The 24274-nt window shown below is 42.6% G+C and overlaps 1 protein-coding gene across 3 annotated transcripts in view; it reads right to left on the bottom strand.

Annotated features, from left to right (window-relative positions):
- Positions 1–15391, bottom strand: part of SLC66A2 (solute carrier family 66 member 2) — a 66452-nt gene extending 51061 nt beyond the window's left edge. For 2 of the 3 annotated variants that reach the window (XR_010439154.1, XM_064705141.1), the window contains exons 1-4: positions 15309–15391; positions 14593–14949; positions 7236–7369; positions 2951–3004 (exon numbers count right to left, since the gene is read on the bottom strand). Coding sequence is in view for 2 of the 3 variants with exons in the window: in XM_064705141.1 (XP_064561211.1) it covers positions 2951–3004; positions 7236–7369; positions 14593–14795 (391 nt within the window). In the remaining variant the exon portion in view is untranslated. The remainder of the gene's footprint in view (positions 1–2950; positions 3005–7235; positions 7370–14592; positions 14950–15308) is intronic. The other variant, XM_064705142.1, reaches the window with a different exon arrangement.
- Positions 15392–24274: the final 8883 nt, after the last annotated feature.

Here is a 24274-nt window from a genome sequence, read left to right as displayed (position 1 = left end):
AAAATTCCAGCAAGTCTCATCCACGTTGAGGCTCACCTACCACACACTGAAACCACTCTGAACAACTTTAAACAATACAGGCTCTTAGGAACTGTGGTCGTGTTTTGTTACTTCTTTAGTGATTTTGTTACCCCAACAGTCTCCAACACTCACAGGGCTCAAAATATATATATGGAATTTGTATTTTAGCAAAACAGATTAATACACTTATTCATATTTGTTCTAAATCATCTCATCATGAAACAAGGAACAAGCAAAAACCCAAATTTCAACTCAACTGCGCCTTGCACAGTCTCAGCAGTTGCCATGCTACCAAGCACTAGGTATCTGAACTAGAAAACAAAAAAAATAAAGCATTAATCCTTTAGAACTGGAGCTACCTCGTTTGATCTTTCCTTCACCAAGAAAAAAAAAGGAAAATAATTTTATTTCTGTATGGAATCAGAAAACCTTACACCCTGGGGCCAATCTTACTGTAATTTTTTTAGGTCATTCAAACTGCAGTAACCTTCCCCCACACCCTCAACTCTCTCTCAGTATTGACTGATAGAAAGTCACTTTTCAGAGTCATGTGACAGAGATAAAGACTTTGTCAGATAACATGTGGAAAAATAGTGGCATTAAGTGGTTTCTTGAACTACCAACAATAAAACAAACCCTAAAGCAATCTCAGGGAGCTCTTCAGTTCTGTTCAAGGAGAAGCACCAAACAAATGCCTCTGTACTTATCTAACAAGTTCACCTAAAATTCATCGGTAGCCCAATACATTTTCAGACTAATGGCTCAACAGCTCTATAACTAAATAGTTTACACAGATCATAATTTACAGACATAATTTACAGACATACTTTCTTTTTCTGGTCATGCAGTAAATTACTGTAAATAAAGATGTAGTAAATTAATATAATAATTTCTGAAGCCTAAAAATACATTGAAATTTTTTTACACCACTTAACTATTCAAAGGAAATTAAAAAACATGCCCTTCTTGAGCAGAAGTTTTAATTAAAACTCATTAAAGTTTTAATTTCATAATGAGAATGCACAAGCACATGAAAGTATGGTCAATATTCCCCTCAGCTAATCTCTAAGTGAGCTTCCCCAGAGCTGTGGCAAAACACAGCACTGCACGGCACAGCTCAGTTAAGCCCTATGTCAATTGAGTATGACATATGCTGTGACACACAGCACTGTGCACCTCACTCTTCATACCACCAGCACATACTTTTGTATACACATTATACACAAACAGCTCAAAACATCTCTAATTTCTTTATAGCAGTGAGAATTGTCCTATTTCTAACTTGCCCACCCAGTCTTTAAACTTCAGAGCAGTAGTGTAAGGCTGTCTTGTTCCTTAGCAATAATTCAATTCATCCCATTTTGCTAAGCAACTCTAAAACAAACCTCAAGCAATACCTATTAACGAAATGTTTCAGACTTAGACCAGCTGGATTAAGATGTGTGGTGCTTTATTCTGCATCTTTTTAAGCTATCAAACTACCAACAAATTACTTTTTAACCAAAAAGACAAGTAAAAAAATTGATTGAAAAAAGTAAAAGGTCACATAAAGTAACTTATTTCTGTTTAATTTTAACCACTTGAAGCTGGCAACTGTTTATAGCTCTGAGACTGTAAATAAAGCATTACTAGAAACCAGTAAAAGACAACAGGAATACAGGCACATGGAGGACAGAACTGCTTAAACATTACATTCCAGTGGTTAGTGTTGCAAGCCAGTGAGAACGACCACACAAACTAGAGTTAAAGACAAACAGAAAGAAAACAGTTTGATACCAAATCCAGACAAAATAATGTTTTGAAAATATAAAAGGAAAAGGTGCTTTGCAAAAATACTGGTATCAGACAAAAAAACCTGATAAATTTCCCAAAGCATGGATTTTGCCCCTAAATCTGAAAGGAGAGATCCAGAAAATGAATCATTAAAAGACAGTCTTATTTGACCTAAGCAGGAATGGCCTTATGGCTTCAAGAAAGCACTCAGGTTAATACCATTCTTGGGCAGTTTCTTAAAGCTAACTCCAGCTTGATTAACTGTGTGTTGAGAAATACAGAGACTCTCCTTTTGCTGCAGTAATGTTCTTCTGTGCCCTGGATATTGCCAGCTGAGTTGATCCCTCACTAACACTAACTCAAGAACTGCAACAGAATACAGCTGATACCAATGGAAGATTCTGAATCAGTTCAGTTAAAACCAGACTAAAAGTTGATTTTGGGGAACTTCTGTGTCAGCATAACTTCTCTGATGCAATACCCCAACTAATTTAAAACAAAACTACAATTACTTGACTAAAACTGGCATTCCAAACTATTAGGAGTGGAAAAAGTACTGCAAGGCTAGTTTGCACCTAATACTTCTTGTTCCTTAGCTAAATTAAACGACATAGATTCCAACTCTGAAGATTGGAAGCTCTCACCTTGAGCATTACTAATTCTCAAATAGCAATTTTGAGGCTGCTCTATAATGAAAAAGAGAAGAATATTCACAAGGATGCAGGCACTTTGCTTGAATATCAAAGTGCAATATCTGCTAAAAGATACTGCTGTATATTTCATAGTTTCCTCAGCATTAGAGCTGAAAAAAGGCCAACTGAGTCTGAAGAAGTGAATCACTGTTTTGTTTGTCCAGCTTGGGGAAGGAGTATGGAAGACACACAATGTAGTCAATTCAACTGCCTTCAAAGAATTAGTTTCTGAAATAGAGCTGAAAGCATCTTTTCCTCTTTTCCATGAAAGTTAAAAGTGGGCAGGTGAAAAATTAAAAAAAAATTAAAAACCAGGTTTTAGTATGTCAAGAAAAGGTAATGCAAACATTCTCTATAGAAATGATCATGCAATCATTTCCAAAAATGATCACAAAAAGTAGTAAATCATGAAATATGTGGTTAAGGGGACAACTTCAGGCAGAATGGGTTTGTACAGTACATACCCAGATAGGATCTCTTGGGAGGTGCTTTGATTTCTTCATCCTTACTATCTGCAGCTACATAAAAAAAAAGTTGAAGGGAAAAAAAAAAAAGAAAGGAAAGACAAACAGACTTTTATGATTAAATGTAACAGTGGTTATTTGAGCTACAGTTTAGTCAGTTAGTACATTTTATTCATTAAAAAATAATAGCCAGACCAAAACATGCCAGAAATTTTAGTCCCCATGCTTTCTATAAGACTCCCACCCCACAATGCTAAGATAGGACTGAGCAGTACGAAGTCCCTGAACAGTCTCAGTGCACAACCCAACATGCAGTGTACCTAGGAGGGGAAAATAAAGGCTTAAAAAACAATTAAACAGGCAGCTTGATTCTTACCTTAGACTACATAAATTCTAACTTTTAATGATCAGAGAAAACAACCTGTTACCTCAGCAACACAGGGTGCGTGGACATATGTGTATGTATTAACAGCTGAGACAGTAATTATCTTGCCTCTGGTGGAAAATGCTATTCAAAAATACTGTCACAAAGCTCAAGAAGAAGAGAACAAACCTCATCTGCAACCATGCTGCATGCTAAACCTTTTCCACTCTAACCTTCCTCTGCCAGTTGAAACCCACATATTACACAAGAGAATTCTTCAGTGCCAAAACCAAAGCTCTTGAAAGGATCATAGTGCTATAATAAGATACAAGTTATAAAGGAGATTAAGTCCACCAGCAAAACTGGATGAATGACAAGAGGAAATAATCTTAATGCAAAAACACAGGAGTCCATGTTCTACTTGTAGAGCCCAGGCTGCACAAGTACAGAGAGAGAGATGTCCAAGAATCTCCTTTCAATAAATATTGTCCACTGGTTTTCAGTATAGTTCATACATTCAAGGGGGTCAAAACCTGTCACAACATCTTGGGCATTACTAGAATGTTTGCCGGAGAGAGGTGGGAGGCTGATTTAGGGAGAGTGTCTGTCTCTCCAAGAATATGAAGAAACTGCTCTGGCCCACCAACATTCCCAAAAGTAACCAGACGTTTTCAGCTGTCTGTACCTGTGACAATTTTGCTTCAGCCACCTCTTGGTTCCTGAGTAAAGACATAGCACATCCACATTTTGTATTTCAAAATTCAGCTCTTTAGCATGGTAGCACCATCATGCCCCAAAATATTACAATACTCTGAACAAAAACAACAAGAAAATTAACAAGAAGCATGGCACTTTCTGTACTGTGCCAACAACGCAGCATAAATATGGCTCCACAGATACAACTTTAAAACTTGGGAACAAATATGGAAAACTGTTGTTACCCCAATAATGGTACCAGAAGATCTGCATTAGAGCACTTAAGATGCAGTGAGGTTGAATACAAAATAAAAGATAAGAAGCTATTGTTCACAGCTGCTGATTTCACCTGAGGACCCCATGTAGTTTTCAAGGCAACATCATGCAAGGGAGAGAACTGTCCTATCACTGGAGGTTTTAAAATCAAATTGGGGTATTTGTTAGTTCTGTATTTTGCCTGATTTGGGTGCTGGCTTTCTCCAACCTGAATTGTTAAAAACAGGCTATACGGTCCAAGTTAAAAAAAAAGGTAATAGAACAGTAGGATATATGAACAGCATTTGCTTTGTTTTCAATTGGTATGTACTGAAGGATAAAGTCTCTGTATCCAAAACAAAAAAATCAGAGAAGGCAGCAACAGCACAAGATGGGTTGCACCACTTTCAACTTAATTTCATTTTGCAATACTAAAAGGGAGTGGGGGGAAATCCCATAATTTAGAAGTAACTGTGAGAAGGGAAAAATTTAAGAAAATTCACATAATCTTTTTAAGTTCTCTATGTACAGAGTCTAAAAAAAATAAAAGGAAAAAATCTCCCTAGAAAATCTAGGGAGACTGCATTTCTCATGCTATGACAGTTACCCTACAAATCAAAGTACAAGCAAATTGACTGAATGGCTTTGTATGTTCTGAATAGCTATTGACATTTTGGGTATTTTAAGCCAGTAACACCAGAAAACATGATAAAGAATATAGAACAAGCTTGTCAGGATTTGAAGAGATTGCTTCTTAATGCTTCAAGATAGGAGGCAGATTCTTTCTGAACTAGTTATTACTTAAGGGACCTAATTTGTGAGAAAAATAAAAACAAAAATAAAAAAGGCAATTCCCACATAACTGAAAACACACTGGTAAACACACTTCTGCCACTTGGAAGAAATACTACATTTAAAAATAATATAAGAAAACAGCCAACTCCCTTCCACTGAAATAGTCTATTCTTTCTAAATATTTTGGATTATTTTGCTGAAACATTCAAAGGAAGGATAGAAAAGAAAAACAATGAAGACCAGCAATGTGAGAAATAACAATTATCATACAGAAATGCTGTACCTTCCGTTAGGATTCTGCAAGGTTAACAAAAAACAATGACTTCAAACCTAGCTCTTCACTGCCCCAGCAAACTATAAGGAAGGAAAGTAAGTACACAGACTTATCAGCTTGCCTTGATCACCATAAAACTTTAGAGATAAGATTAGGTGTTTGATTAGAAACACAGTTCTCACTCCTACTCGTATTGTTCTTGAAACCTACCATTCTGTCCAGCTTGAAAGGAGCTTTGCATGCACCTGAATCTTTATTCTGACCCATCATACAGTTGACCTTACTAAATATCAATCCCATGTAAGAAAGATATTCCAGATATTTTCAGTCCTTGTAGGAAGACTCAAGCCTTTCTATGAAAACAAATAATTAAGGACCACATTAAGTAGGTAAAAATCCATCTCTCTAGCAAATTCCCTATGACAAAATGAGTTTTAGGAAAAAAAGTTTATATAATACAATGCAACCTTAAAGAGGTTCTATCATCTGTCAAGGAAGGGCTGATTACCCCCTTAGGAGACTGTATGTCCTTCAGGGAAAGTTGCTTAAAGAGCACTATATATTAAACTGAAGAGTCTCCCTTTTCTGTCCAAAGGTTACTGGAGGAGCCTGCAAGTGTGTGTGTGTAAATGTGCCCAAGAACAATTTCCTCTCAGAAAGGGCAAACAGAGAAACCTCTCTGTCACTCCACAAAATGCTAGCACAAACAGCAGAGGAGGAAGAAAGCACACATGCCCCTCCCAAATGCTTCCTGGATTTTACCTACTGCTAAATCTGGCTGAAAGCAGCTTTTAAGTCGTTCATCCTGCCAGACTGAAAACCCTTGTGAACACAGCAGCTTGTGTTTGGAAGCTGGATTGCAGCTCCTCTTCCACACGAATTCACTTACCTGAATAGTTTCTCACTACACTCTACAATGAGCAGGAATGGAAGTAGCCTCCTTAGCTGTTAGATAAATTACCCTACTGCACAGCCAGGAGCTGCTGCCTTCTAATGATGGCTGTGGATATCTGGAATTGGATCAGACCCTCAATTACTAGGGAATGTGGAAGAGAACAGATGGAGAGAATAAATTATACATCCTTAATGGCAAAACAACTGACAGAAAGCTGACAGTGTTAATTCTGTTCTTGTTGGTAATAAGCTGTTACATAAAATGTTGTTCATCAAAGTCAACACAAAGAAACAAAAATCTACCCTATCTCACATTTCTTATCTGCAGGGAGAAAAGGACTTTGCACAAAGACTGAACATTTTATTAAACAGAGAATAGTCTGTCCCAACCGAAATTATCAAAATTAACCAAAACAAAAATATGAGAAAACTCCCACAAATCCCAACTAATCTCACACTAAAGCCAATGGAAATGGTACACAAAAAAAAAAAAAAAAAAAAAAAAAAAAAAAAAAAAAAAAAAAAAAAGATAGAAAGATAGTTTTGCAACCATGGTAAGAAGCACCTGGTTTCTTGATGGTCAGTAACTCAAGTAAATAGAAAATTATTATCTACAAAAGCAAATGTTTGCAATTACAACATTTAGATAACAGCATAAGATCATAACTAAGAACTTGGTAAAACGTACAGCTGAAGAAAACAGCTTCTTACTCCAGCCAAGATATTTTAAAAAATCCAGGTTAGCACAATAACATAACAACTAGCTCTATATTCAGAATGTGGTGTGAAATATTAGGGAGAACTCCGATTTCTAGACTGAGCCAAGACCTGTCTGAAATAAAATTTCAGCTGTACATTGTTATCTAGAAAATAAGCAGTTTCAAAAAAAAGTTCAGAAAGTGGTACAGTGGGGAGACTGGACTGCAACACAGAACTTTTGTACTGAAAGTAGAGCACACTATATTTTCAGAGATATTATCCTAAAAAAGCCAATTCCCATCACTGACCTGCAAAAGAGCGGCGTTTCACGTTCAGCTCATTGGACACACGAATTTCAGTGCACAGTTTCAGCATCAGTAACATTGTAATGATCATGATAATGCTCTGCCACAAAAGAGGGGATTCAAAACGCCTTCCAAACCTAAAAAAGGAAGAGAAAGTATGTAAAACATCTAAACACCTGCAAAAAGAAATGCTAACAGTAAGAGGTATGGAAGGCTCAGGAAGCCAGAGTCACCAGACAGACTTAGTTGCCCATACAGGAGCTCAGAGCAGAAGTACCTATCTGAGAACCTTATTCCAACATCCCAGTGGACTGATCCTAGAGATGCTGAAGAGAGAAGCTTAAGGCTTTGCTTCAAAAGCCAGCAGCAAACCTATTATTTTGAAAAGAGAATCGCATTCATTAAGCAGTAAGTCAGTACAGAGAGACCAGAGAGTTATGCCACATTAACACCAGTTATGTGTGCTCTCCACACTTACACTCCAAAGATTTCACATGGAATTGTGCAAAACTTCCCTTTGACAATTTTCCATTTTTAAGTTAAGCCATAAATACAACAGCACTTGCCCTATAAAGAAATAAATACCCATAGCGCTGTCTAGACATCTGAGTGGAAAAGCCAGGTCTGCAGAACACACCAACTATTTAATAAATTTCTGCCTTATTTGAACCAAGATTGGGGGAAGTAAGGAAGTACAGATGACATGTCTTGGGAGTTTCCATGCACTTCCTTCACACAGGCAAACACCAAACCCCAGAATAAGTCTTGCAGGCAACACAACCCGCTAAACTAGATCACATATGCAGGAAAACAAACCAGCTGCTATGGAGACCAACAGCAGGGCAAACTACACCACATGGATTACACCCCACTACCTCGGCAGCAAGACTGAAGGGAATACCATTGTCAAGGACCACTCCTGGCTTCTTGAAGCTGTAAAAGTAAAGCCAGAACACTCATTTTGCTCAGGATCATAGACACAAACACCACTCCAAGCCACCTACTCTGCATTAATATCAGGGCCTGCCAAAGCAACACTAATCCTGTTTAAGATTCCTCAGGCCAGCTTGAGCCAGGAGCACTGTGGGATGTAAGCCCTGCAGGGAGAGCATGCCATGCCACGCTGTTTCCTTTCTGCCTCACAGACATTATTCGTGTCTCTGTGTAAGCCAGGAGCCAGGAGAGGAAGCACGCTAAGGTAATTAAAGCACCTTATGAGAGAAAAGTGAAGAGCCTCAGGATACTAGAACAGACTTGCAGAAAAGATCAGCTTTCAAGTCCTGCGGGTGAGGGGTCACCACCATTATTCTGCATTTTCATCCCATAACTACAGTGTTGTATAACGAAGTGAACAGTGACACTTGCAGTATTCAAGGAACTCAGAGTTCATATGTTAGACTACAAAGAGACAAAGAGCTTTTCCACTGTTTATTTCATTTGTAAAAACAAAAGAACCCTTTATTTCCTGTACTAGTCAAATAAACAAATAAAGGAGAGGGAGTGGCTTACATGCTATTAGTTAGGTTATTAGTGTTTCCACAGCCTTCAAATGACTAATGTATGTTCAAGCTGATGAAGACAAGAGAAGTGCACGTTCAAGGCAGAGCAGAGACTAACTAGTTATTGAGAAAACTATATAATTCCATTGGTACAATTCAATTCTGCAATAATCCTGCTATTCCAGTCCTGGGCCTACTCAAAACAGCAAATGCCAATTGTGAAAAGGAAGCCTAAGCTAGACCAAACATAAAGGTTTGCTTATCGCTTTTCCTAAGACATCTTTGAAAAGAAACTGACGGCTTTTGGTGCAGCCAGATCACTCTGTTTCCTCCTACACTCGTGGATGCTGTTCCAGCTTTCATCTGCTGTCTGCTTTTCAGCTCTCTGGGAAGTTACAGAGTCTAAGCAACATGGGAAGCACTCAGGATACACCACACACTACCAGGATCACAACAGATAGCCCAGGGTAGCAGCACAGCAGCTGTCCTGAAAGACATCCCACATCATCACAGAATTTAACCTGTAGGATTTAAGCAGGAAGAAGAAACAAACTAGTTTTGCAACAGGATCTTTTGATACAAGGTTCCTCTTGACATGTAAACTTCCAAGACTTAATGCATCATCACAAATGAAACTCCTCACTAGTGCATACAACATTCCACTTGACTTTCTGCACAAAAAAGTAGCGCATCTTATCCCTGCTCTGTGGCACTTACACAAAGGAGGAGAAATTGCATAACACTTTTAGTCTCAATATCTGAGCAAGATTCCACCACCAGGCCATACGTAAGGCAGTCTTTCAAAGTCGTAGTCATTCTATCAGCTTGATTTGTAGCACCATCCCACATGCCACACATGGTAAAAAGTGGCAAGATCCATTTTAGTAACAGAAGCCTTAAAAGCACAAGTTTCTCTTTCTCTCAGAAAGTCTTTCAGACTTCACTGCTTTGCGTTCCAAAGCCAGAGCAACACAAGACAGAAGGGACCTGGTCCACAGGTAGCACTGCAGATGTTACAGCACAGTGAATACCTAGGAGTCTACCCCTGACAAGGGCAAGTTCACCATTTCTCTGCAAATGACCTCCAGCTCCATACCTGAGTCTCTAATTATTCCATTGACACCAGCACAGAGAGCTCTGAGCTCTATTGATATCGCTGTTTTAAGAAGACCTTTTGTTTCAGGTCAACTGATGTGCAATGGGTAGAGGGTTACCTTTGATCAAAAATAACACAGTCCATAGTCTCCATCCTGTCCCTGGCTGCCAGAACTTGTTCCCACGGTTTGCCTTACAGCAACTATTTTGTGAGAACAACTCCAAAACTGGATGGTTTTATTTTCTTGTTTTTGGATTTCTGTGGCACTGCTGTGTGAGTTTTAGGACAGTGTCCCTTGGAATTGCAGCTCAAAACCTTTGGAAAGAACATTGTCTTGTTGGAAAATATACAAACCCTATTATATACTGACATCCGTTTTACAAAATGTAAAACTGAAAAAAAAAAATCCAAAAAAAGTTCTGGGGATAGCAGGCAACATAAGTACTTTTGGCTGCACTTAGTCAAGATATATATAAAAATGTCCATGCTGATTTCTAAGAAATCTATAGTGCCTTTTCCTCTAGTTATTTATTCTCATTTTAATATTAGAAGAAACTGTAATTTATCTCTTTATAAGCTCTGTTTCAAAAAAGAAAGGGTGAAGAGAGAGAGGGGGTAGAGAGGGAGAGGGAGAACTCACAAGTAAGTTTTCCTGCATCCTCCACCCCCTACTGATTACACAACTCTCACCCGCCTTCTCATTGCTGTTCTCCATCATGACAATGCAAAGCTACTCAGCTGGCAGCCACAGGAACCAGAAGATGTGTGTGCCTTGGTCTAGTGCCACAGGGAACTCTGGAGCCATCCCACAAGTTCCAAACACCCTGGGACAGCTTAAACAGATAATTAATCACCTCAGAGCTCAGGTATCCCTTGAGCAAGAACACGGAGCTAACTCAAGAATGTATAATAAGACATAAGGCACAAGCTATCAAAAATGGTAATGAAGTGTTTAATTAAAAACGGAGAGGGAAGAAAATTGCTCTCAGGTTTTTTTTTTTTGAGCAGGCCATACACTTTCATATGCACCAGAATTACAAAGGCCTGCAGTTCTGCACTGTCTCTCGATGTCTATTCACAGTGCAAACTTTCCCCAAGTTGACCAGTCCAGAGAAACAATGGCCTGTGGGGCTGGAGAAGACAAACAGGATAAGCAGTACTGACAATGGCAGGACAAAACAAAGGGGCAGGCAGCTGATGCAGCCATAGATCATATCCAGCAACTATACTGGCACCCCAAAATAAATATTGCTTTGATGTGTTAGATAAAATTGTAACAATAGATTACTACTTCAAATAAAGTTAAATTGGTATAAAATCTACTACAGCACAAAATCTGCTCTTCGCACTGGTAAACAGAGACTCCCTTGCATGATGTTATAAGCACAAACTGTCTACCTTCCAATTTTTTTTTTTAAATCCTCTTTAAAAGGGCAAAAGACTTAAACATAACCAAACTTCTAGTTTCTTTTTCCCAAACAAAAGCCATACATGCATAAATCAAGTGAAGTAGAATCATGCCCATTGCTATCCATACTCTGTTTTCATTCTTCCAGACCAATCCTTTCACACAAAGTTTTGGCACATTGCTGGAACACAGCAAGGCCAAACACACATAACTGAAGCAGAAACAGCTCCTTAAAGATGAAATTTTTAAACATTGTGTGAAAGAGAAGCATGAAAAATTGATACTGTGCTATTGTCATCACTAGCAAACTAAAAGTTCTTTGGGAACACCTTGAAATTAAGTGATTAGATGTAACAATCACAAGGAAGAGAGGCATTGCACTGAGTCCTCTTGACTTCAAAAGATGACTTACCACTAAAGACAGTCTAACCAGAGAAACAGAATTGGTGAGAACAGGCAACTGGAAACAGGACTGTTATCCTTGATCCCAGTAGTACTTTGTTCATTGGCTACTGTCACAGTGCAATTCACCAGCTGAAACTCTATTGACATGTAAAACATTGCAAGAAGATTAGGAAGCAAATACTCTATTTGGAGGGGAGATGAAAGGTCAAACTTAAACCACAACAAAACCAGGCATTAAACCAATAAAGGATAACCTCTGAAATAACCAAGTACAGTTATAGGAACCTGTGGAATCCATTATTCCACAAAGAGAATGTGAGGGAATTGTCCCCATAGCTGAGAAGAAGGAAGAGTAATAAAGCCATAAGGGAAAGGTGGGAGGACTGGGTCTGTTATGAGTAACACAAATACAGAAACACCAGCACTACCCAAGAGCAAGTATACAGAGGCATAAAAGGCATAACAGGCAGGAACAGTCTGTCCTTGTGAGCCACAAATTCAATACATGAAATGTCAGGGAAAACCTGGAAGTAACAACAGACACAAGTTACAGAAGTGTCTCTGACCTTAAAACAAAACAAACAAGCAAAAAACAACAAAAACATCATTCATCCTAGGAAAAAATTAAGGCCTGAAAAGCAACACTATTAAAACTTGAAAGTTTTTGAGGCCTAACAATTTAAGTACTTCTTTTTGGATCAGGGAGGAGAGGAAGTCACAAAAAATTACTCTGGCTCAAACCACATGCTTAATAATCACAGGTAATGAACTGAAACGAAATGAAATCAGAAGCTTTATGGCAGTAGAGTTTTCAGAAGAGAGACTTGGATTAATACTGGGTTTGCTAAAGGGAAGGAGACATCAAGTAGTACTTGGGGAAAAAGATTATATACGGAACAAAATTACTTGTAGGAACAATTCTGTCCTGGCACCAGAATGGATTAAATTATTTAATAAATTTAAAACAAATAAAAACTTTCTAATTTCCTCCAAAGAATATTACATATACAATTAAAATCATTCTGCTGTTTATGTCATTATTGAGAGCATTGTGTCCCAGATAATGCATCGGCCATAGGTGACATTAACCAAATAACGCAAAAATTGAATTGCCAAGATGCTCCATGGGTGCATTTTCACAATGTTCACAGGAATCACAGGCTCTTGCTCTGTGATCTTCCTTAAATCATCCAGATACCCAAGGATATCATCCACCCTCAATGCCGTTTTCATGACTTACTGGTGCTTATAACTAACTACCAGGGACACCTAATCTTTTAGGCAGACAAGCAAAATATTCTCTCCTGGGAACACTGAATTATCATTATGCAAGTACTCTTTTGTCTTTTAGTTCAGCAGAACCAGAGAGTGACAATTCATTGCAAGTACAGACAGAAGGGTTTCTGCAGGGTCCCAAGTGAAGCCATTCCATGCTAAGCTCCAAGGTGACCAGAAGTTACACAGTGCTTACACATGTCAGGGAGTGATACTATCCTGTGGTTCATCTATTCATACCTACTCCTACCAATATAACTGCATTCTCTCTTTTGAGGTATTGACAAACCTTTCAAAATAGATATAAATTATAACTTTTCACTACTTGCAGTATTTATACTTTCAGACATCTCTTAACTAGATGTACTTAAAATCAATTCAAATTAAAGATCTTTCAGTTTTTCCATAGTCTGAGTCTCACTAAAGAGATGCACTCACCTGAGTTACCTAGAAACTGCCAGCATCTCCATTCAGGTGTAAGCCATTTCTATATTTTGACTGTCTCCAGTACAACCAAAAATTAGACTATTTCTCTTTCTATCACTGTCAGCTCAGGCTCTTTGCTTCTCCTTCTCCTGCCAGTTCCTCTGCTCCCCTCCTGCTCTCTGCTTTCTCCATATACTTCTCCCCAGGAAAACACAGTTCCAACGCAACAAGTAGCTCAGTTCCAGCGATGACTCCTCTGTTTGACTGCCAGCTTGTGGTGCCAAGAAAGGGTCTCCTGTTTTCCATTCCAGCACAGCACTTACATGCTGTATTTTGCTGTAGCAGAAACCAGGAAGCCATTATACAGAGTCATAGGAGGTTTCTTTAAAAAGAAACCGAAAACCAACAAACGGATGCAGCCTTGTTACCTATCAGTTCTTTATGGATTAAAAAGCACTACTTTGTAGTCAAAACAGAATCATAGAATAACTGTCCTTAGTTGCAGTAAATGCCCAGACCATTTCATGTTTGGTTTCCCAAGTACATTCTCAGTGGTGTAGCACCTGTATAATCAGAAACAATGAGCAAGATATTTATAACATTGATTCACAGAAATCATGCTGTAATAACATTTTCTTTGTCCGGCAGCACAAGACTAAAATATGGAAACAAACTTGCTCTTAAGTATTGAAACTGGTGTTGAAAGCAAAAGAAATTTGCTTTTGAAAGGCAGCACACCTTTTCCTTGCTTATCCAAGAAAGAAAATTTTCATCTGTAGTTGTGCATGAAGATCTACAAGTGAACCCCCTCTGAAGCCAGCTAGCATCCTGGGAAAATGCAAGAATATATGGCAAGTGTTCCAGTGACGCTAATGCCAAGTAGACATTCAAATAAGTGTGTGATACCGAGACTTTCTCTCTGAAAATGGAGATAGTGGAATATGAGAAATGCAAAATACAGTCGGCAAAAAAAAATCTGACTTAGCAAAAACCTCTTCACCAACAAGTTAAAAAGTTTCATCTTGGAAATCAGAGTGCTGATAATCAGATCTGGCAAGGGAAACAAACCATGCTCCCCAGCCCAGTTCATTCGACTTAATAGACACACACTGATGGAAAGACAGCATTTAGAACTTCAAGAGAAGAGAAAATGCACGTAAAACTTTATTTCTTCAAACATTCCAATCGAAGCTTTACACCTGGCAAACAATCAGGAACCTTCAGAACTGAGCAGAAACACAGCCAACTTACCAAAAAAGTATGCGCAGAATGTTTGCGACCAGCAGCACCAGGCAGACGTAGGTGGAGAAGCCCTCGGCGTTCTGGGTGCGCCGAATGTCCCGGTACTGGGGGATGTAGGGCACGACGCCGCCGAACACCATGGCCCCCGCGGCGCCCCAGGACACCAGCTGCCGCATGGGCACCAGCAGCCACTCCAGGCCGCCCGGCTCCATGCCGGGGGCGCGCGGGGAGGCGCTCAGGCTGAGGGATGCCCTCAGGCTGAGGGTGCCCCGCCGCAGCTCTCCGGCCGGGGCCGGCTCTAGCCACGGGCGGGCTCCTGCCCGGGATGCGGCACCATGACTGCGCCCTCTCCCGCGGGGCCCGGACCTGGGGAAAGGGATGGGGCGTGAGCCTGGCACTGCCGAGGGCGGCTCCGGCCGCTGCCAGCCGGGCGCCGGCGAGCCCGGACCACCGCCCTGCCGCGGGCGGGTCGGGGCCGCCCCCGCTCCAGCCTCAACCCCAGCCCCAGCCCCCGCCCCAGCCCGGCGCTCCACAGGGGAAGCCCGGCCCCGGCACGGCAGCCGCGCCGCTCCATCGCTAAGAGCGGCCGGGCAGGGCGCGGATACCCGGCTCCGCCGCCACCCCCGGCCGGCCCCCGGACAGTGTCTCCGAGGGGGCTCCTCCGCCTCCGTCGTCCACCCGTGCTCTCCCCGCCCCGCGGGCAGGCACGACCACCCGCCCCGCACCTGCTCCCCGAGGTCCGGCCACCGCCGCCTCCATCCCCCGGCGCCGCTCCGTGGGCGGGCGGGCAGCGGCGGCCGAGGCGGCCCGTGACGCACCGGGAGCGGCCCCGCCTCCGCCAATGAGCGCCGGGGCCGCCCCTTCCTCCGGCGGGGAGCGGCGGCACCGGGCCCGGGCCCGCCTCCCCTGCCCCCGCGGTACCAGGACACGGCGGGCAGCACCGGGCTATCGTGGGAGCCTGGCTCCGGAGGGGGCTCGGCTCCCCCGGGCCCACCTGGGCGCCTTCTCCTCCTCAGGCTGCGCTGGACCACCGCCCCGGGTCCTGCTGCCCAGGAGTTACGGAAAATTCCGTCGTGCCTCGTGGACAAGGGGGAATGGCTTTAAACTGAAAGGGAGTAGATTTAGATTAGATACTAGGAAGAAAGTCTTTACTTTGAGGGTGGTGAGGCACTGGAACAGGCTGCCCAGAGAAGCTGTGTCTGTTCCATCCCTGCAGATGTTCCAGGCCAGGCTGGATTGGGGCTCAGAGCAACGTGGCCTAATGAAAGGTGTCCATGGCAGCGAGATTGGAACTAGATGGTCTTTAAGGTCCCCTCCAACCCAAACCACTCTATGATTCTGTGATTTCTGTGGCTCTCTGAATTGCAGTGGCTGGGGAGGGAAAGTGTGTAACTTCTACCCAAAGTAGGGCAGATCCAAAGTGACCAGGGAGCCTCTGCTGCTGCTTGCACTGGGCCAGGAGAGGACAAGTGCTGTACACAGGTGTTGTGTGGAGAATGACAGCATGCACACTGCACACACCTCCTTCAGCCACACTTAAAAGAATGAATCATCACCATGCGTCCAAGTGGCTGCAGAGCTCTCCTCAAAGCTTGTTCCTTGGGCTCCCCATAATGCTGCTAATGCTTTCTTCTACCTTGTTAGTAGCAGGAAGGCTGCTCATCCTCTGCTGCTCATCCAACAGGTAGGAAATCAGATGGGTTTTCCTGCATCTGAGTGATGTATGATTTTGTGTCCTAGAGCAGAAACTGCAAAAGTTTTTTTTTGTGAATGTTAAAGGGGAAAAGGAGCTGAATTAAAAATAGAAATGTCTGTTTCAGGATTTCAGAAGCCTTTTGTTTACTTCCTGCATAGCAGCACCTTGCTCAACTGCAAGCATTTCTTCCACTGGGCAATTCTTGCCGCATATGTGCAGCACATGAACCTGCACATTACCACAGAATGTATTTGTCAAAGACATTCTTGGAGTACCGTCTCACAAATATCCAAAACAGCCTCCTATGTAGATCAGGTGACCAGTGATAACATTGAGACTTAGCTTTCCTACAAGGAAGTAGCAGCTCTGCTACTTGAACAAAGCTCTATTTCATTACACAGAGTTGATAGTTTGATTGCTGAAGTTACAAATACATAGCGGATGTTCTGAACTCTGATTTTTGGATGGGGATCCTGAAGTTCCTGATGTCATCGCGTCTGACTCATGCAGAGACACTATAACAATCAAATTATGTATAAACTGCATTATTTAAAACATTTTATTATTTAATGGCTCATATTTCATGTATCACTTGCACATTATCATCAGGCAGTTATGCCAACTTCTTTACATGCTTTCCTTGGAGCCCTTAGCACATTTTTTTTCCTTAAGCACAATGGTCTAAACAAACTTTCAAGTTGAAAACAGGAGTAGCCCAGATTAGAAAGCCAATCTTTATTCGTGTAAATACAAGTATTTTGAGAAATCATGAAGAAATTGTCTTGAGAAAACATGTATTTTGAAGTAATGGTTACCTAAGTAGAAGAAACTACCCAAGCTGCCACCAGATCTCCAGGTTAGCTTCCAGAATTGTTCCAGGATGCTCTTAAGTCTATTCAATAACAAATTGTGCACAATATTCAGATTCTAAAGTACTCAACTGGAAACAGACAACTGCCTAAACTTAGGTTGTTTTCCCTTACTTGAAACTGTATGGGTAAAAACTGCAAATTACAGCACGTTGCTGTGTGAACACAATTCAATTCCAGTCACTAAAATCATCCTAGTTGCTCAGGAGTTAATGCACAGATGTAAGCTAAACTGACCAGTGACACCAGACACTGAGTAGGAGGAGGAATGACAGGCTGGCTGAACTCAGGCTGAGCAGCTGCCAGCATCAGGAAGGGACCCTTCAGGTCTCAGGATATCTAAAAAGCCAGGCTCAGGCGGTTTTTGTAGTGGTGCCGTCCTGAGGTGCTTGCTGCCTCCAGCGTAGCATCCTGTCTGGCACAGGAGCACCCAACCACAGCAAACCCAGCAAGACTCCAGGAGGAGAGTGTGCTGGAAGAAATAAACCTGAGGTGATAACAGGTGATTGGAGAGAGTCTTGCATCATCAAGGAAAAGTTCCGCAACCTGCAGGTCTGAGTGCAAGTAGAGAATGAGCCTTGGGAGGCTTCATATGAAAGCAGATTTCTGTCTCTGGGAGATAGTAACTGAGAGGGAGCTCAGAAGGATCGTCCTCTTGATGTAAAAGCAGAGCTTACCGTAGAAACAGTACTGCTTCGCTGCCAGACAGCAATCCTACCAGGACGACACTAGGACCAACAGGACACAGGAATGAACCACCCAAAAGACCAGTTCCATGACAAGCCTTAGCCATCTCTTTGCAGTTTTTTACAGGAGGAGGAGGAGGACAGCTGTTAGTACTTGACTTGTAGTTACTGCAGCAGCAAAAATACCAGATTGCTGCAAGTCTCCCAATCAGTCTGTTGTTCTGTCAATTGATTTTAAAAGATGAGTAATAAAATTATTTTATATTCCACATTAGAGAAATGCTGTTGCACAGAAGCAAGCATATGAAGTCCCTGCAAGACCCTGCCAGAGTGTAGATAAGCTCTAAGTTACTTCTTGAACACATTGCACAGTAAAAGAATAAAGTGAATGCCTGTGGTAGCCAAATTCCCTTCAATTATCACATTATATATCTCATTCTGCAACTACAGCCATGGGGACATTAAAAAGAAATATTCACTGTACTGTTCATAAAACAAGTAAATGGGTCTTAAGTGTCTTGAAATTGGCCATTCCTACCATAATGTATTATCACTAAATCAGCTGTCCTCCATTTTTTTATTTTTTTTAAAGCAATCCTGCTGCAGCTGGTGGCAGAAGCTGCCTCCTGGCCCCTCCTAGCACTGGTGAGCCCCTGTTTTGGCAACTGATGGGCAGAATCAAGCTAGCCTTAACAGGAGATACATTTTTGTGCATTGCACATTTTCACCACTCTTCCTTTCTCCTTCTGAGCTGGTCTTTGCAAACAGAACAGTGAATATCAGCATGAGTGGAACACCCACCGGCCTGCAGAGGAACACCCTCTGCACTTCCAATGAGGAGCATGGAACATGCCCAAGCCTACAAGCCCATCCCTTTGCACTGGGGAGTGGGAACCACGACCATGGAGGTTGACGATTAGACACCTCTCTGTACTTGGACTGCTGCCATCTCCACAGACAAGTGGAGAAAAAGCCCTAAAGCAAACATGCCAGAGCAGGAATCAGCCTGACAGCTGGCAGAGATACATGAACCCGTCTTCAAACCATTTCAGCTTTGTAAACAATGGGCAAAGTTCAGAGTGGAGAAATAAACAAATAGCAGTCCTGGTTCAACTTTTTACCTGTGTAGCTGCTTACTCAGGTAAGAAGTTGACCAAGGACTGCTTAACCCACAGCCTGCTCTTCTGTCAAACAGGTCCAGCTGGCTGCAATTATTTCTTCCCTGCCTGCTCTTGGGATGCCTTTGGTGTGTCCCATGGCATCAAGGTCACCTCAGCAGTTGGCTGCATCAGAGGAGTCCATAGACAGCTCCCAATCCACTTGCATATCCTTGCCTATGTCCAACAATGCAGCCAGAAGTTCTCACCTTAACAACCTTCAGGAGCAGGGCTGCTTTCTCTTAAGATAGAGGAATGTCTCCACAGATGAGATCTGCGTAGTGTGCCATGGGAAAGTACCATGCAGAGTCCATTCATCACTGATCCAATGCATGGTGCTCAGCATCAGAAGGGACAGATTCCTCTTTTTATTCCATCTAACTAAAATGGCTATTTTATTAAGCTGGTTTTTGTTGGACCTTTCTTGACATGATGGAGAAAGAGCTCTGTACCATCTTCCTCTCTCATGCACTTCACTCCTCCCTGGGGCAAAATACTCACTTAATTACAGGATCAGTTGTGTTCCACAAGAAGCTGCTGATATTGGGGAGTGAGTGGGAAAGGAGGAGGGTGGAGGGCTGATCCTAGGCAGCAGTGAAGCCCCCACTGCCGCTTGGTCACTCACTCCTTCCTACAGGATGAGGAAGAGAATCAACAGGGTGAAGCCATGGGAAAAATACCTATGGGTTGACACAAAAGTCTTGTAGTGAATAAAAAGAACATAACTAAGTGATGCAAAGTCAACCACTGACCACCACCCACTAAGAGACTGGTGCCCAGCCAGTCTCTGAGCAACAGGTACTTTGGAAGAAACTTCCTGCCTGCAGCCTGCTTTTATTGCTGAGTGTGATGCTGTGGGTCCAGCATGTCCCTCTTATCACCTCGGTCAGCTGTCCTGGCTGCTTCCCGTCTCAGCCTCTTGTGACCCCAGGACAGTGAGAAACAGGGGTGGCCTTGATGCTGTGCAAGCAGAGCTCAGTGATGGCTAAAACACTGGTGTGCTGCCAGCGCAGTTCTAGTCACAAACACAGCACCATAGGGGCCACTCTGGAAAAAAGCTGACTCCATCTTAGCCAGAGCCACCTCAGGGCATGAAATGCAGCTGGGGAGATCCTCAAGCTGGCTTTTTTGCTGAACAAGTGAGGGTGCAAATGCAGTGTCCAAAGTGTCAGGAGAACTATCCCTAGTCTACTCTGACTCATTTTCTCTCCACTGTGGAGTAAATAAGAAGCAAAGAGAGAAAATAAAAATGACTGAGAAACTACAGCTTAATCATGATTCAAAATACCACCAGGTGACCTGGAGTCAGTAACATTACAGCACCCAAACTGTTTTTTCTCTGTTCTAGGACAAGAACAAAGTGCTCCTGGTGGCATTTACACACTGTAGCACACACTTGGCTTGTTTCTGTTAGACAAGCTCAACATCTCTGGTACACTTAAAAACAGAACAAAACTAAATTCATGCTCTCCTTACCAAGAGCAAAGAGTGCAGAATGGGGGGAAAAAAAAGATCCCAAAGACCATTTTTATTGCAAGAGTAATACTTGAGTCGAAGACAATTTAGACAAGACAGATACAAACACAGCAGACTGACTTTTCTGAAACCCCAAGGAGCTGCAGTTACAGGTGTTTTGCTTCTGCTTAATACAGAATCTATCCCAGAGAGAAAATTAGCATCCTCATGTGTCCTCTGAGCCACTCTGGCCAGCCCTAAAAGTGGGAGCAGCCTTGGGGACCCATGCCACTGCACATCCTCCCCAGTTGTGGAAGGCCAAATCCCCAAGCGCTCTTCTGCTCAGCTGACACTTGTGCTACCTATGCTGTCAGTGTCCCTTTACACCCTCTGGCCCCTCTATGCCCTTGTAATTTCAGATGCCTTTTGCTGGGCATGCTTGGAATATGCATCCAAATGTCTCCTGCTGGCAAACACCATGTGGAACACTAAATGGAGCTGATGTGGGAGGGCTTCCAACATTACCCAAGCTGCATAAAATACCTGTCATAATTCTTAGCTCCTCTCCTCTTCCACAAATGTCTCACAGAAGAAGCAAGCAGGCCACTGCCAGTCAAGGTTTCAGTCTTAAGAGCATATTTGCAAAAGATCTTTGTTTCAGATGAGGAAGGGCAAGTTTTTTCTCCCCCCCCCCCCCAAAAAAAAAGAAAAAGAGTCAAAGAATCAGATTACCACAGTCTTGGCTTTTTTTTGTTACTGACATTGCTCACTGACCCACACCTTGCTGTAGGAGCATGTCTTACACTCAGTGTTCTCCAGTGTTATTGTCCATATTTGCCCAAATCAACTCGCATCTTATGCAACCATACTAAGTGCTTTCCATTCATTCAAGGTGAATTTAAACTGCCTGTACCAGGGAGACACTCCAGTTGCCTCCTCTGGGAAAAACTGTGTCTGAAGCTGGAAGAAAACATTAGCATCACTGCAGTTTGGTCACAGGAAATTTTACCCACAGTGCTTTACACCTTCTGGAAATGCAAAATGGGCATTTTCCAATGAACCACTCCCTCCTTTGCCCAGCTTCCTGCCTCTTCAGCACGGGCTCTCTTTATCAAGTATTTTAGAAAAATGCTCTTTCCATCACGCACGACAGCACATGCCATGTTTAATATCTGTGCACAAAACGCACATTCTGCTCTGGACCACAAGGTCCCTGACGATAGCCATACCAGGCTGTGGGATCTGAACATGTGAGCTCAGCTGACTGTCCTTGTGCCGCAGGGACTGCCCATCCTGCCCTCACAGCAGAGCCTCACCTGTCACACACTGTATTTGCTTCCAGAAAGCTCTTCTGTGCCCGTGTGAGAAGCAAGGCCACGGAGTGGTTGGAACACAGCCCCCAGGTGCAGTGCCAGGCGTGCCAGCAGCAGGCCACCAGGCCAGAGAAACAAACCCTGCTCACTCTCCCACCAGGGACAAACACCTCCAGCTCCCTCCTGCCGCCTTTCTGAAGGTGAGCTGAGTGGTGAATACTCTTTCGTCCTCACTATCCAAAGACAATGGAACAAGGCTGGAGCAGAAAAAAGCATGGGAAGCAACACTTCTTGATAAAACCGAGAGCAGGCTCCCGGACTAAACTGATTTCGGCTTTTATTATAAGAAAAAGAAAGGCCTAAAGCATGGGGCCCACGGGCCGAGCAGCAGGAGCGCTCCCGTCAAGGACGCTGCAAGGCCGGCGGCTGGGTCTGCCTCAGCAGTGATGTAGCGATGTCCCCGACGTCCCAGATGGAGCGGCACAAGATGGAGCGGGGTCAGAAGCCCCCTTTTATCCTGGTTTTAGTCCCTTTGGACTGGTTTCTTTTTGGATCCTTCATTTGCATGAAGGTTTAAGGCACTTGATTGGCCCATTACATTACAGCCCATTGTAGGGCTGGCTCGTTTCGCTTGCGGGTGGAGCACTTTACTTAGGTGTATTATGGGACGTTGAGTACCGTATTTTTTATAACTACACTTTTAACTCCTTTTACAATATAATAACCAAACTAACAGTACATGCTTAACGATCTATCAACTATTTCACAACAGTTTCTAACCTATTTTTAACATCTCTTACCAGCCATGTCCGGGAAACATAGCTGGAGATTTCTGGATCACATAATAACTCAGTCAACAGCTGCTGGGCGGGTGATTTCACAGAGCCGTGAATTACACACAGATCTTCACAGAGCCAAAGGACGTCACCACCACCCACCAGACCAGCCTCCAAAGTCACCTTTCTGCTGCTCTGCATTTATCCCGGTGCAATACGCTTACAACGAAAATTACATCCTGTGTTCTGTTACAGCTGCTTAGCAGCGCACGATGCCCACAGCATGCACTGAACATCTGATCAAGATTATCCTTAACCCTTCAAGTTTTCTTTCTGTAAATACTTGCAGAAAGGGCTGGCTGAAATATTTCACAATAAGGGGATTTGTAAGCAGCAGTTCCAAAACTTTTATTACTTTTATTGAAGAACACTTTTATAATAGTTTATACAGAACACTTTTATTAAAGGCAGAGCACCTCCATCAGGGATCAGGTTTCCAACGGCTGGAATTACCCTTTTCTCTTCAAAGATACAGAAACTGAAATTTGAACCATGAGCAAACACCCAGGCTTTTAATATTCACCTCAAATGACTGTGTTTCAAAGGAACACCAGCTGTCAGACACCACAGACCCGAATGCCTTTTTCCCCTGCCTGAGGCATTTGCATTTCACTCACCACATCTTTCCATGCTTTCAAATAACAACTTGTTGGTCTACTGATGTTACCATATGAAAGAAAAGCAATGTCTTCACCAGGAAGTACTCCAGTGGAGCAAGCTTTCAGTGAACTGCATCATGCTGAATCAAAAGATTGGGTAAATGTCAAAGTTTGCTACAAGAACCATCAGCACCATTTAGGAATGCTGCATATAAAGGTGATGACCTAGCAAAGCCAGAGGGTTTTTTCTGCACATTGTGTCCCTCTGAATCATTACTGCAAAGTGACACAAGAGAAGCTACCTGAGAGGGAAGGACCAAACACAGCATGACTCAAAGACCCAGCCCAACAATTTGTTAGCAAAAATACCATGATTGTGCTGAAAGCACTAACTTGTGCCTAGCCCTTTTCTCTTCAGAGAAAACTTTTAGTATTGACCATGCCTCTGCCAGGAAGAAAAAATAGCAAACCCACAAAATTTGCAGTGTCATTTGCATCCTGCCTTCTGATCTGCTGCCAAACAAGCTGCCATGCTGGCCCAGGACCACTTGCCTTCTTGTCTCCTTCCAGGACCAAATTCCTGTTTTCTCTCTTACCACACATGTAATATTCAGCTTCTCTTTGAGATGTCCTCTCTGTGGCCTCACTTCCATTCCAAGGCAACCCTGAGCCAGACATGCTTGGAGTATGTGACCAGAGGATTTCTTAGCCCTGGTATATAAAATCTTATTTGTTAGCAAAGAGGAGGGAAAGAGGCTCTATATAACATCCAAACAGCAAGAGTAATGCATTTTTACAACAAGTTCTTCTATCTCACCACACCACAGCCTTTTACATCATGGCAGTGAACTTGGAGCTTAGGACTTGTAAATGTTTCAACATGCTTTTATGTCCCCTCCTGCTCCTATGACTTCTCCTTCCAGCAATGGAGGGACTGGAATTTCCCTAGGAAAGAGCAAGGGAAACATGCTTTGGATACCATTTCAGCACACACTGTGAAGAGTTCACACCACAGGTCTGCAACACTGAAATAGGATGGAAGCAGATGGCACCTCAGCCCCGAGGTAACCCTAATTTTAT

This window comes from Zonotrichia leucophrys, chromosome 2, assembly GCF_028769735.1.
Source record: "Zonotrichia leucophrys gambelii isolate GWCS_2022_RI chromosome 2, RI_Zleu_2.0, whole genome shotgun sequence".
Classification (NCBI taxonomy): Eukaryota; Metazoa; Chordata; class Aves; order Passeriformes; family Passerellidae; genus Zonotrichia; species Zonotrichia leucophrys.
Note: the sequence above shows the minus strand (reverse complement) of the source record. Positions and strands in the feature narration are given on the sequence as shown.